Source organism: Filicampus tigris, chromosome 13 (assembly GCF_054856515.1).
Source record: "Filicampus tigris isolate MCC_2025a chromosome 13, RoL_Ftig_1.0, whole genome shotgun sequence".
In the NCBI taxonomy this organism is placed as follows: domain Eukaryota; kingdom Metazoa; phylum Chordata; class Actinopteri; order Syngnathiformes; family Syngnathidae; genus Filicampus; species Filicampus tigris.
Genome location: NC_141229.1, coordinates 3,026,836 through 3,041,612, shown reverse-complemented (window position 1 = coordinate 3,041,612; position 14,777 = coordinate 3,026,836). Strand labels below are relative to the sequence as shown.

Below are 14,777 nucleotides of genomic sequence, written 5' to 3'. Positions count from 1 at the left end.
ACACAACATTGTGGATCAAGTGGGGGCAAGGCGTCTATTGTAGAACGGGGCCAAAAACTGAGGAACCGACTGCATTTTGAAGCGAAAAACCACACGTGCGCAACAGATGAGCTGCAGTGACATCAAATGCACCACGTGGTGTGTTCAAGGAGCTGGGAAATGCCATTCCTGAAGCCTGTGTTAACCGTGCTCAGAGGATATGATCTCACTTCCTGCGGTCACCTGGGATTTCTCTGTCCACAGACAATGAGTGGATGTGTGCGGTTGGGGGTGGGTTTTATTTGAAGCCCCAAAAAAAAAAAAAAAAAAGTGTTGGAAAAATGATCTGAAAACAAAAGACTATAAAAAGAACTGAACTACATTTTCACTTTATGCCTTTTCAGTGACCATGCTATCAAGTAAGTACCCTTTACTTCATCTTTTACACATTTGGCATATTTTTGAGAATCAACCATAGAAGCCCAGTCAAATTTCCAAGGGCCCCACAATCGTATCATGAAACAGATAATTAAGATTTTCTTCGTTTTATAAGGGGGGGGGGGGGGGCAAAAAAAAGCCCTCAAAATTCTGCCTGTCTTCAATTTGTGTCACCGGCTTGACTGTAGATTGTCAGGCGCTCACCTTGCACGTAGGGCCCTTTCTCAGGATGCTCCCTGACTCGAAGCGAGGCTCTCTTCTTCTGCTCGCCGGCGCCCAGCAGGTCTCGCACTCGCTCATTATAGATTTCCAGAAAACTGCACAGGCAACAAAAAAAAGATGAACTGTGAAACTCAACGCAGGGATTATATTGCTATGATTGACACAATACAAGACTCTACACTGCAACATCTGGTGATAATGGTTATGGAAAAGTTAATTACGGACACCTAGCGTAAAAATATATTTGTTCAGCGGCAAGCCTGCTTAATTGTGCAATGGCGTCTGATTTAGGCGAGGACACTATTCGAGGACATTTCTCTAAAAAAAAAAAAAAAAAAAAAAAAATCGTTTCTGCTGCGCATAAAAGATCAAGTCTTTAATTGTGCGTGAGTGGGGCACAACAAATAAGCGGCAAGGTGCGCAAACACATTCGAGAACTGGAAGAGCAAGTTTAGCATAATTTGTTTGCCTCCAAGCTTTGCAGGCTAACTGTTGTGTTTGGATTTCAGGTCAAACGAGAAGACGCAAATGAAGCATTACCTGATCTCCACTCTGCTCGAGTTCTGCCCGTCGGGAAGCGTATCCTGAGACCGGAACAGGCCCTTTACGGACAAAGCCAGATGCAATTTATTCAGTGGCTGTTGCTCAAGTCAGAGAAAAGGCTGATTTTAAGCGGCTAGCTAGCGTACCTGACAGATCCGAGGCGTCAAACCGGCGGAGTCCTGGCACCACACGGGAGACAGAATAACGGTTAACAATTGAGCTAATAATTACAGTACAGTCAAACCTAGAACTATAATTAGTCCCCCCCCCCAAAAAAGCACTTTTTCACCCCAATCTGCATATTTTTGTGTTCTTTCTCTAATGTCTTGATAGCCAGCCAGCTTGACAGCAAACAGAGGCATGATTCCGGTAGAGTTCTGTGGCGTTGACGCCAAAGAACGAAGCTAATGGGAAAGTAGCACTTGGTATTTTTCACGGGTTGCAACACGGCAACGTACACGCCGCCGTCCTTTTACTCCTTGAAGTGATTTATTTTTAAGGGGTCAGGTTGGAAGATGAGTATGAAATGATATTAAAGGGTTTTGGGATCATACAGTATGGCATTTTCGATTAAAAAAAACAACAGAATTTCAAAAAATCAGGAGAAAGACTAAAACTGTCTTTAAACTAGTTTGTCACTCTACAGAATTATGTTATTTCTTTTTTTTTTTTTTAAACTAAATGTATTCATAACCAGTAATATAAAATGACTTATTTAAAAAAAAAAAAAAGTTATGCTCCCTTCTTAATATTTTTTAAGTGGAAGTCAAGGCAACCATATTTTTTTCAAGAATATGTTCCCAGCAGTCGAACTAGTTGAAACAAGGCATTCTGATTAATTTTGAGTTTGTGGAATATAAGTTAAACAGCCAAATGCACTAATTTTTAGCCATATCTGGGGGCGACCATTTTGTCTTCTGTCGACTGAAAATGACATCACAACTGCTCACAACGACCAATCACGGCTCAGATTCAGAAAACAAGTCAGCCGTGATTGGTCGTTATGAGCAGTCGTGATGTCATTTTCAGTCGACCGAAGACAAAATGGCCGACCCCAAAGACGGCTAAAAACGAGTGCATTTTGCTGCTTAACTTATATTCCACAAATTCAAAATCAGAATGCCGTGTTTCAACTAGTGGGCCCGCTGGGAACACATTCTTGAAAAAAATATGTTTGGGTTGACTTCCGCTTTCAGGGAATTAAATGCTTAGAAGAAATAAAATACGTAAAAACTGCCTGGTTAGCCGATTTAGCTTGGCAGACAAAGTCGAAGCATACCATTTGACTTTTTTTTTTTTTTTTGTCTAGGCAATTCTAATTTTATTTTTTGCTTTTCACGTCGGGGCTCAGTCCTGACGTGAAAAGCAAATTTCACAAGGTCAGCTCCTGGTTCTCCTCACCGGCGTGCCCATCATGGTGTACGTCTTGCCGGATCCAGTTTGGCCGTAAGCGAACAGGCACACGTTGTAGCCCTCGGAGGCCCCGGCCAGCACCGACACACCCAAGTCCTGGAACACCTGACCAACAGACGGATAGATGGGCATAGGACAACAGCCAGCATAAGTCAAGTCAGATGATCAATTTAGATTAAGATGGTAAAAGTGGGATCAAAATTAGCCTTCATTCATAATTTAATGACACGCATGTGTCGAGGAAACCTGATTCCATTTTGGGCTCATTTGGGCATTTGCTCATTAAATTATAAGGCCTGAAAATCGCCATCCAATTTTGTGTCCAGCTAACACTGGTGCCGGAGGCATTTATTTATTTATTTATTTGTTGATTGATTACACTTTCTAGGAGGCACCGCTGAGCGCGATTTCGGTTGCGCGAGTGTGTTTACAGAGAGTTTCCTCACTCTGAATGGGATTGTGTAAAAACACGAGTGTGGTTTTCACCAGCACAATGCCGCGGCGGCACCGGGCCAGCAGCCAGGGAGGCACTGTGGCCTCCTGACATGTTTGGGCAAGGAGCAGCGAGGTCAGCTAATAACCCATGTCAACTCAAACAACAACAACATGTAGCGTGTGCGGGGACGAAGACCGGCTCAGTGGTGAAAAAAAAAAAAAACATGGTGGCAAAGCGAATAAGGAGTAGATCCGGGAGAATCCTACCCCAAACAATCAGTTAAGGCCTCTCTGTTTCTGCTTCGCTCTTCGTCTGAGACTTTTGTTTTTAGTGTCACACACACACACACACACTCTTGATTAGCTGAACAAGGAAGTAAGCGCTCTCCCTTGAAAAAAACAAGATCTAACAGTCAAGATGATCTGATCGCCAACACTTAATTTGAATAGGATCTGATACCCTCAGATAACGAATGTCTTTTTTTTTTTTTTTTATGTTGTTTTGAAGACGAGCAAAACAAGACAGTGAAGATGAGAGCGAATGGCATTACCGGTACTTTGTTTGAATAAACCAAGTCAAATCCTCGGATATCGATACATCGCTGGCCCATTCTTACAAGATGAGAACGTGGCCATCCAGGTTCTGGGGTTTTCCCACCTTGTCTTCTTTTGTTTCTTCATCCCCAATAAACAAGGTCAGTTACTGATGTGATCTTCTGGCAACACAAATGATCCATCCAAAGGTAGTTTATGTTTGGAATGTGCGCGTATGTTACGAGGCTTTAGCAACCTGATCTAGAGGAGATTTTTGGACCTAGCACATTCTACCTCAGAAGCATAACACAGTGCTGGATCAGCGAAGGGGGACCCCCCGCCCCCCCCCCCCCCCCCCCCCAACCCCGCCCTGGCCCCCAAGCAGGCTGAGGTCTGGACCGTAAAGTCTCGGTGGGTAAGTACACATTGGAGAAAGTGGGAGGAATGTTCTCAACGTTGCTAGCAAAAGATCAAAAGCAGGCACGCTTTCAACACACCTCCCCGCGTGAGAGTCTGGACCAGGAGAGTCCAAGTCGGTTCATACGCCGAGCTTACAAAACGACGGGGATGGGTTTGGGTTGGACTTGCTTTAAAGGGCTTGCGAAAGCCCCTCAAGCGAGGTTGTTTGGGCATTTTAAGGAGCGTGTGAACTGGTGTGTTTATACCCAACAGCGGCGTTATGTCGACACAGGACCCGGTACAATCCACTGACTAAGCAGTTCTGGAGATTTTCTCCGTAGCCACCTTTGCAAATATGGCGCATCGGATCTGTAACACTAGCGTTTTTTTTTGTTTTTGTTTTCATTTTCTCCCACTCCTTTCAGACAGAATTCGCAGGATTGCCGTATCCAACCGTCGGCTTTCTCATATTATGTTGGAGGACAGTGAGTCAACTGCTAAGGAAATAGTCGGCTTAGATGTCCACTGTGAAAGGGGCTAAAGTTTCCAAAAAAGTCTTAGCCTTAGTCCTTAACCCATTAAGTCCTGAAGCGCCTGGCTAAACATCTCTCTAAAACCTGAGCTCGTCTTTGGAGTCAGCCTCAAAAAAACCTGACGTTTTCCCGGGAATTCAACACCTAGAAAGGAATCAATATCTCAGCCCCTGTAGCAGATCGAAACATAAGTCCAAAAGAAATTGAAAGCTTTGACGTGGCCTTCAAACTGGCCCGAGTTTATTCACCGTTACTGTTTCAATGGAACATGTCAAAATAACAGTGCATTTTATTTTTAATTGAAAAAAAAATCAAGTGGTAAATATCAAACTCTATTCTGTTACAAAGACGTCGATACGGCTTACGTTGTTTAGTCGTAGACTCTTGATTATGTCACTGAGTACTTTTATCTAACCGATTTTTGGCCCCTTGCCACCAACTTTTTAAAAGAGTTGACATCTAAGCTCATAGTGACACTTCTGTCGCGCCATTATAATTCCCTGACCCCCCCCCCCAAAAAAAAAACTTTTGAGGACACCAATTGGTTGGGATTGAAGTAAAGAGCTAGCAAAAAACAATGCATAGTTTCATTGAGCGCAAAAGGTAATTCTTTGAAGTGGAAATGTGATTTTTGTTACGTAACTCTTGCTCAATAAAAGCACTTGGGACCACCAAGGGTTAGCTAGCTACCTTCTTCCTCTCGGCTCAAAAGAAGCTTAAAGGCAAAGACAAGAAGCAGCGCCGCCCCCCTCTCCCCAGTTTTGTCTTCATCCTTCCCTTTCTCCTCCCTCCAACACCGAGAATCAGTATGGGCCTTGTTAAAGTTAACCCTCTTGGAATCCGTCCAAGGGGGCCGCCACGGGGCTGAGGGTCCTAGAGAATAAGGGAGTTCACCTGCTCGGTTAAACACGACCGCAAAGGTCCTCAATAGACGGACTTGGCCATTTCTATTTGAAGCCAGACCTATCATTTGAATACTTTCACTGTTAGTAACTTTTGGAGGGAATTTAAGTACCGGTAATTTTTTTTTTTTTTTTTTTTTTTAAAGCTGCAAGAGTGGGTGTGAGCAAGGCAGGCAAGCGATGAGGAAAAATAATGAATTTAATTATTTCTTTATTGTTATAATTATTTACTCCCCCCCAGGTACTTTTTAGGAAAAGCACTTTATTTTCAAACACAAACTAATACAAATTTAAGATGTTTGTTGTTTACGTTGCATTACTGTATAGAGGTATAGATTTTTTCCACATATTTTATTTAACAGTTGGCTAAAATTAAATCAAATATATGAAGCCAAATAATTAGCAGGGCAGTTAAAACGAAAAAATGAATGAATACATTAAATGCTAAATAATTTCATACATAAAGTCATACATAAATTAATCATGTCGTTAGTTATTAAGAAAGTAATGAAATGCATAAATCTGATACATATGTAAATATTTTCTCAACCATCAATCTGAAACAATATCCTGTTTTTGAATGGAAATGAAAATGTTTTCTCATCCGATTCGTCAACAAAATAATCGATTATCACAACAATCAAAAGTGTCCAACGAAAAATGCAACAAAGAGAGGTCCACTTTTCTCGCAAACAATTTAAACAGCTGCAGGGGGAGCAAAAAAAAAAGTTCTTCTGTTGGCGTCCCACGCTCGGCGAGTGGTTTTCCCTGAATACAACAGCTGGCCTCACTGAGCCAAATTTTAAAAATGTTGTCCTACATGTGTGTGCGTGTGTGTTCTCTCTCTCTGTCTCTGGAGTTAAAGAGGCAGAAATATGTGGAACTCCGCTTGAACAATGCTCTCGTCTGTCACACTGGGGACTGAATTTGTAGGTCAAATTAGCATGGCGGCGGAGGGCAGGGAGGACGTACTGGAGGATCGTGTGCGCAAGCGTGTGCTTTTCATTAAATGGCCGACACAGACGAAGAAGTGCAAATGATAGTAGGCCTCGAAAAAAAAAAAAAAAAAAATGCCAGTCGGGGGGTTTCCATATTTAAGCAATAAGCAAATGACTTCTGCAGTCAGACCGATGGGAGCTTTAAATGTGGTGATGGGCTTTAAAGGGGAAGGCAACGTATGATCTTTTTGCGAGAATAGGTTGTATGCGCCCTCACTAGTCTATAAACGGCATTACGATTAATATTGAATTCGGGGAATAAAAAAAATCAAGCAGATGAATCTATCCGTCTTCATCCATCTCAGCCCTCTGCGAAAAATGACGTGAAACTGCCCTCGGGCTCGCATTGCGAATGTCTTGAGGCCAAACCCAGAAAACCGGTGAGCTTTGACGCTCGCAATTCAAACTATTTCAAGTATTCTAATGAGTAAACTTACATTTATTCTATTTGACCTCTTTTAACTGTCATTTATTATCTCACTGCTTTTGACAGATCTTTCGGTTTTGCCGTCATACCGGTTCAGTACCGGTATCAAGGTACGTCAATACTGAAGTATCAAAGTCAAAATTTCGGTATCGTGGCAACTTTTTGGGGATAATGTCATTGTCATGAGATGTTTTTTTTGTTTGTTTGTTTTTTTCAACCGGGTTGAATAGCTCTTTATTTGCGGAGAGGCGTTATTTTTTTCCAACACAATGACTCATTTTGTGATTAATGAGCACCCGATTGTTATGCCCACCCCGTACACTACACTGATGCTTCGACTGAGGTTTTTTGTTTTTTTTTAAGTTACCGGTATCCTGCTAACAAACAAGACAAAAACACAGCATCCGGATCAACTACTTGCTTGTCAATTCCTCCACTGAAATTCCACGCAAATCATCTGTGTGTCAACATGGCCTACATATCGCCGCTGTGTGTGTGTGTGATGGATTCTTCCTGTAAACAGAGCAACTATTCTTCCACTGACACACAGACCTACAAACTGTGAGAAGCAAATCCAAGGAGGAGGAGGATGGAAGGGGGAAAAAAAATGCATTGTGTGCTTTGAGCCAAACCTCCAACAGGGATGACGTATTTCCCCCACCCCCCCGTGAAAAATCATAATCTTTCGCATCTCTCAGCAGACTGCTGTTTGTTAGCGTCAAAGAACAATACATGTGTGCGGGGAGCCTCAAAATAAAAAAAATAAAAAAAGGCTTGGAGCAGGGTGGGGAGATTTTTCGAATCCTATTCAGTAGTCTTTTAATAGAACCGTTACTTTGTTGTTCCTGTACCTGCTTTATTGGAACGTGTTGCAGGCATCAAATTCAAAATGAGAGAATATTTGAAAGGGAAAAAAAAAACAATATCCGTCATCAGTTTGACCATCAAATGTCTTGTTGTTTATTCAAATGAATATAAGGTTGAAAAGGATTTGTAAATCATTCACCTGACATTTGTGTCACGACGAAAGCGTTTTCCACAGTTTTGGGCCTCGGTTGCCCACCCCCTAACCACTTCTCACCTTGCATTAACACCTCAGCTGGTTCTCATTAAGGATTCCACATCCTTTCCTTCAGACACAAAACAGAGGGCGCTAGTCCTTCCTCGCAGCGAGATACAACATGACTTTTTTTTTTTTTTGCACGACCACATGTGCAGCCCTAAGTGCAGTTTATCGCGCCAGATTTGGATGGCAACGCCCTGGCAGTTCTGCTGTAAATCGCGCAGAGGCACTGGCAGGCCCCGCTCGGCTTTCCCGAGGGGTCGCCGGGCGGGTGTGGTGGGAAGCGGTCGCACGGACTGGAAAGGCACCAGTTAAAATCCAGTTTGTCTCGCTGAGCTAGCGCAACCCCCCCTGCCATTTTTTTTCGGTCTCATGGGGGGGACTACAAAGTTTGCCGAGTTTATTCTTCCTCATCCTTAGGACTATTTTGAGACGATGAGGAGATGAAGGATGAACCAAAAAAAGAGCATATCAGAGCCACATTAAAGAGTGGCAAAAGTTGTAGCTGGAATTAGAAGATATTTTTAAAATTTGAAAGTCGGGTCACTCGTAAATCAAGGTACCACTGTATTCAGATTTTTTCCCCCTAATGTCGTTTCCTAAAATGTTGCTTTTTATAATCATACAATATAATTTTCCCACAATGGAATTGTTTTCATTTTTGTACATTTACTTAATAAATGTATAATATATCAAACATATTTTGCCAATAATTTTTTTCCCTCTATTTGTATTTTTTTGGGGCCATATACTGTTCTATTTTTCTTTTTGTACTATGTTTAATATTTCAACTTTGCTGACTACATATTTATCTTTTGTGTCTGTTTTAAAAAAATATATTTTGCCATGCCATTTTTGTATTTCTGCCTAATATTCTGTAATGGTTTTCCCTTGTTTATTTATATTTTGTTGGATTTAGCATATTTGCTTATTTTTTTGTAACACTGAGCCTAATGTTTCATATTTTGCCAATTTTTTTTTTTGCTGCAGAAAATCTGTTTTTTCCTAATGTTTGATATTTTTTGCCCAATATTGTTGTATACTTCCCTAATATTTTCCTTTATATGCTTGTATTATTTTGCGTAATATTTGTGTAGGACAAACAAAAAAGGGAGACAATGTGCATTTTTTTCACAGTATAAAACACTATTTAAAAAAAAAAATTTTAAAAATTAATAACACCCGTCTTAAATGTTGTCTAGTGCCAGGTAAGACCCACACCCACACATAATTTTTCAAAAATGGTCCGTTTCTGCCTGCTGTCAACACAGTCCTCTCTGTCCGACTCAAAACCGCCAAAAGCGCTTGCGTCAGCTCGAACAAGAGCGGTTAAGAAGACGCTCTCTTTTGCAAAAGCGGGCATTCCCGCCGTTGACCCGCGGTGTCCTTTTCGCCCACCAAGGGTCAACGGCGGAATGCCTCATCGCAAACTGTGTCAAGACCTCTTTTTCCAAACACAAAGTCAAGCTTTGAAGAGGAACAGACACTTCCTCGGACAACGAGCCCCGCCTCCCCGTATCACAAAACGTCTAACTAGCCAATTAGAGCAATGACAGCGGGAGGCATTGTGGGTCACGGATCTTATCACGCTGTGTTTTTGTTTTGCTTACCTCCTCCTGCGACGCACAGCGGGGGTCCTCGGGCCGCACCGACCAGTAGCAGTAGTCGAAGCGGAACTCCAGGAGCTTCTCCCTGGAATCCGCGGCGTGGTCGGCGCGTGGCTCCAACTGCGGCGCACATGTCACACAAAACGTTTGTTTTCATGTCTTCAAAGAAGGTGAGAGCAGCGGTTTCGTTTGTGGTGGAAAAATGTGAGCAAGCTGTTTGCAGTCATTAGCGCCGCATGAAGCGCTATCTGCCTCGGTGCACGACCACACCTTTCTGCTGACTGCCGGGGAATAAATAACGAGGGGGAATGGAAAGACAGCGCAGCAAATCACTTGATGTCTATTCCGATCGGAATGCGTGTCGGGACTCGGAACGAGCGTACAAAGTATCTGCTTTTAAAGTGTTTTTGGCTTTTTCTTTGGCTGCGGTGTTTTGTAGTTCAATACTTACATTTTTTGTCAAATGTTTCACGTGTTTAAATTTTTTGTCTATTAGGCAAAATTGCTAATTATTCAGAAAAAAAAAAAAATATATATATATATATATATATTTTTTTTTTTTTTCCTGAATAATTAGCAATTTTGCCTAATATTTGTGTATTTTTTGCCTAATACTTGTGTATTTTACCCCGATATTTTGGTCGTTGTAATATTTTCCCTACTATTGTTTTGGAATATTTACTCATACTTGATTTTTGGCTTATATTAATGTATTTTTCTGAATACTTGTGCATTTTCTTGCTACTAGAATATAGTTTTTGTTTAATATTTGTGTCTGATTTATTTATCCAGTTTGTGAATTTTTCCCTAATATTTCAAGCTTTTGTTTGCGTATTATTTTTGCATGTTTTTTTCCGAATATTTGTGTTCATTATTTCCTAATACTTTTGTATGTCTGGTCTGACATTACAGATACAAATTGGTTTCCCGAATATGCATCTATTTTTTTCTTAGTATTTCATTATATTATAATTACCATTTGTGATTTTTTTTTTGTAGAATATTAAATGATGTTTTTCCATATCTTGGAATATTTTCTGCATTATTGCTTTGGCTCAGGTTCAACTGTGCAAGCGAACTTGATTACTTTGACTTATGCCGCTCCCATGAACAAATCCCTGACGTATTCGTTCATTTTGCCATCATGGTAATGTGAAATGTTCACCCCGTTTCATCTTCCGGTCTCAAGCTGTCCCACTTTCCACAAGCAATGCTTCCCTTGAGACCCGCCAGAGTCGGAGGAGGAGTCGGAGGCCTGATGTGGTTTATCTCAGCCCCGTCACATTTGTAACACATCTCCTCCTCCCCCCCCGCCGCAAGACTTTTCCTCAAATGTAAACAAAGAGCTCAGCGTATGCGCTCTGTCAACGTAACACGCGCGGCCCAATGGGACACCTCGGCACCGCCCACATGATGCGGCGGCTTGGCGTCACGTTACGCGACGACGTCGCCGACGTGGTAATTATTCCCACATGGCGAGAGTCAGGGAAAAGCGAGCCAACGGCTAAGAATGAAAAGCCTCAAGTCAACATTTAATGGAGCTTCTTAGCTTGTGTTTGGAGGCTCACAAACGCTTGGCAAGTAGAGCGGAAGGCTCACAAGAGCCGTTTTGATGGACACCATGGGAGAGATGTTCACGTAATAGCGCACAATCGCCACCCTGTTGTAAAAGGGTCCCAAAACATTTTGAGGAAAATACATCTTGACGGCACAAAAATTGCTTTATCGAGTCGACTTTGCACATATCTGCTGGGACTTCATCGGAGTCAGCATCTAAAGGATCAACATTTCGTCTTTGGCTTTTTTGTTCAATACTGTGGTATTTTGTCGTCGAATATTTTCCTCTTTTAGGAATATTTCAATATTTTTTGTCCAGTATTTTCCAAAACCTTTGAAATTGATTTTCTTGTCTGGTATTTTCCAAATTTTTAAAAAATATTTGATATTTGATTTATTTTTCCCTGATGTTTTTGTAGGATTTTACCTATTTTTTTTCCCTCTATTTGCATACTTTTGTGTTTCTCTTTTTTATACTTTTTTGTTTTTTTAAATAATACTCAAAATAAATAAATTAAAAAAAAATAAGCATGTACTTTGTAAATACCAACCTTAACATTTTGGATCCTCACAAACTTGCCCTCCACCTGGACTGCCAGCCTCCCCCCATCTGCACTCTCCCTGTGTGGGGGTGACAACAAGACATGCTAAAATTATTATTGTGTTATAAATCTGAAGGAAAAAAATACCAGCATTTTTTTGTCACACTGCATTTTTTGTCCTACTCTTTCTGGTGTGCTCACATTCGCCACATGGGGACGTACTGTATATGACAAGGGGACAGATTATTGAAAAAAAACTTCTCTCAGCTCATCGGTACGGCACTAATAGACTTTGTTTTTCGCAGAGGAATAGAAACTCCAGCTTTTCCTAGTACGTGGGGAGTTGTACAATAAGTTACGGTCCTTCCTTGTGGAATTCATGCACGCTTTCCAAGGGAATTTGGAGTGACCGGGTGCAGTGCAGTCCAGATTTGACGCTTGTAGGTCAGCTCTGTGCTGTGAGAGCTCCTGATGAGATTCAAATGAAAACAAGTGTGTAACATCCAGCTTGAGAGCAAGAGCACTGGACTCCATCCAGGCCAGCATCTGTGAGTTTGGATGATCAGAACCAGTGCAAAAAATAAAATAAATAAATAAAAAGCTCATGTCTCCAAGTGTGCACATCTGATGCAACAAGAGTGCTACGTAAGGCAATAAAGAGTAAGATTGCTGCACAGCAGTGTGTGACTAGGCTGTTGTTGAGGAGTGCAAGGCCGTCCCACAGCAGGGGTGTGATCAGTGCAAGATTTTGCTATTTTTTTGCCAAGTATCTCGCCTATTATGTTTGTTTTCTTCTTTACAAAGAATTTTTATAAATATTTAGTAATTTTTTTTTTTGTCTGTTTGTGTATCATTTTCCAAATAATTGTGCATTTTTCATCATGTCCCCGAAGAATACGCTTTTGATTTTTTTTTTTTTTAATCAATATTTTTGTATACTTGTTTCTACTATTTTAGGGGGTGAGGCAAATATTTGTGCATTTATTAGCTGTTGACTTTTTTTTTTTTTTTTTTAGCAGCTTCCGTAGTTCAAAGCGTGTCTACACTGATGTGCACTGTTTGCACTAACAACAAGACTGTGTCGAGAGAGGAGCAGAGTCAGTGTTGCCACCTTACAACATTTCCGATCAAGGTAGTGACAATACTTCAGAGAAGCGACTAGTGAGTGATGAACTTCATTTGACCTTCGGTAAACTTTTGAATGCAAATGTCCAACTATTCAAAGTTTCAGGATGGATGTCCACTTCTATGCCTTTCTGTGACTTTGCCAGTCTCTCTGATTGATGCTGGATCTGGAGTGAAAAATCTGGAGTGAAAAATGTATTCTCCATGAAAACGGGGACAGTGTGTCACATTTTTGCATGACAGATGACAACTAAATTTGTGGTGCCAAAGAGCAGGAAGTGTATGATAAAGAAACATTGTTTGGAGCTTCAATAGCCTTTGTTAAGGCCTTTTTTCATGAAGCAGACAGCTCTGGCTGTACTATTTCATACACTAGTGGAACCTCGTCAGCATGGTCAGCCAATGTATGACCGGGTGGCATTTTTTTTTTTTTTTTCATTTTTCAATGAGTTGCTACATCTTCCCCCAAAAAGTGTCAAAATTACCAGCAACAAAAGGTAACAAGAAAGTTTTAAAATATAGACACTTTTTTCAAATTTAAAAAGACTGCTAATGTTTTTACTTTTTACTTTATTAATATTAAAAATAACAATAGCAAATTTGAATGTTGAATTATACTTTTTCACTTAAACAATACAAATTCCAATAATGAGCTTTCAAGACAAAATATTTAAAAAAAATAACAATAATAATTCAACATATATTATACATGCACGGTTGCACAAACAAGACATGACACCTTTATTTTATGACATAACACAATTTTCTTGGATAAAAAATTAATTACAAATAAAAAAAATTGAAATTAGAAGATGAGACATTATTTTGAATATTAATATGTAGAAATTGAAAATAAAAAGATTAAATCACTCAAAATATGGCACTACTTTTGAACATTTAAGAAATTCAAAAATATTGATTAGATTTTAAACCATTTTATTAATTTAAAAAACTGTCAAACATTTTTTTTGAATAGTAGAAATTCAAACTGTAAAGGCTTGACGTAACAAGATATGACACTGTAAAAAATCAAATTTAAAAAAATCACTGTTTTGAATCATATTACAAGTTACTCTTTTTAAATCTAAAATAAGTTTAATTAAATATTTTAAAACGTTGAATGGGTCAAAATGTCAATTTTTGATTGGAAAGAAAATTGTACACTTACAAAATATCACATTACTTTGTTTTTTCACACAAAAAAATAAAACAGTTAAATGTCATCTTAAAATTAACAAATGAAGATGTTGAATATTAGAAGGCATGACACCATTTTTAATGTAAAACAATTTCGTTTCATTGTGTAATGTTGACAGCATGAATTAGCATATTTCACAACTACTTGACGATAACAAAACATTTTGCATGATTGGAAAAAGTGCAGTTTGGCACTTGAATACAAATACATAATATGAAATTAAGTGAAACTTTGAGTACATTTCCACAAGAAAAGAAGCTTTTAGAACAATTAGCCCCTTCAGCAGTTGACGTTAGCCGACTTTACCTTGCGTTGAGCGGTCGGACTCGAACCGCCACTTTGACGTTGGCCATGCCGACAGCAATGTGTCACCCTTCGGCGTCAACAGCTCACAAAAGCACCCGGCGGTGGACTCAAAAGGGTGTTTCCAGAACGTGACTCCGGACATGTTTTTTCCAAATAGCCGCTGTTGGTGTATGCACGCGAGAGCCCTCTAGTCCGGTCTCTCAAGCCATCTCCGCCGGCGTCGTCGTCGTCGTCCCAAGTACCAACCGACAGTCGGACACTTCTGAAAACGGAGAAGACCAGCTGCCGAACTTCCTGCTGGGATACAAAAGTCACGGGTGGGCGGGATCGCGGCCGGAGCCAAAAAAATCACACTGTAGGAAATGTCCCTCTGTCGGCCCAACACTGCAAGAAATTTTCACTGATGGAAGCTTTATTTGGTACATTTGCACAAAAAAGAAGGGAAAAAGATGCAATCATGTATGACTTTAAATAGTTGTTGAATATAATTGTATTTTATTGAATATATGATGATATATCAATATTGTCATTCATCTTTTAATTGTAATATATTTGG

General features: G+C 40.3%; 1 protein-coding gene across 4 annotated transcripts in view; it reads right to left on the bottom strand.

Annotated features, from left to right (window-relative positions):
- stard9 (StAR-related lipid transfer (START) domain containing 9) overlaps window positions 1–14,503 on the bottom strand; it is a 37,616-nt gene extending 23,113 nt beyond the window's left edge. For all 4 annotated transcript variants that reach the window (XR_015089397.1, XR_015089398.1, XM_086050182.1 and 1 more), the window contains exons 1-7: window positions 14,222–14,503; window positions 11,602–11,671; window positions 9,497–9,613; window positions 2,584–2,700; window positions 1,329–1,361; window positions 1,180–1,241; window positions 622–734 (exon numbers count right to left, since the gene is read on the bottom strand). Coding sequence is in view for 2 of the 4 variants with exons in the window: in XM_086050182.1 (XP_085906308.1) it covers window positions 622–734; window positions 1,180–1,241; window positions 1,329–1,361; window positions 2,584–2,700; window positions 9,497–9,613; window positions 11,602–11,671; window positions 14,222–14,268 (559 nt within the window). In the remaining 2 variants the exon portion in view is untranslated. The remainder of the gene's footprint in view (window positions 1–621; window positions 735–1,179; window positions 1,242–1,328; window positions 1,362–2,583; window positions 2,701–9,496; window positions 9,614–11,601; window positions 11,672–14,221) is intronic.
- Between the last annotated feature and the right edge of the window lie 274 nt (window positions 14,504–14,777).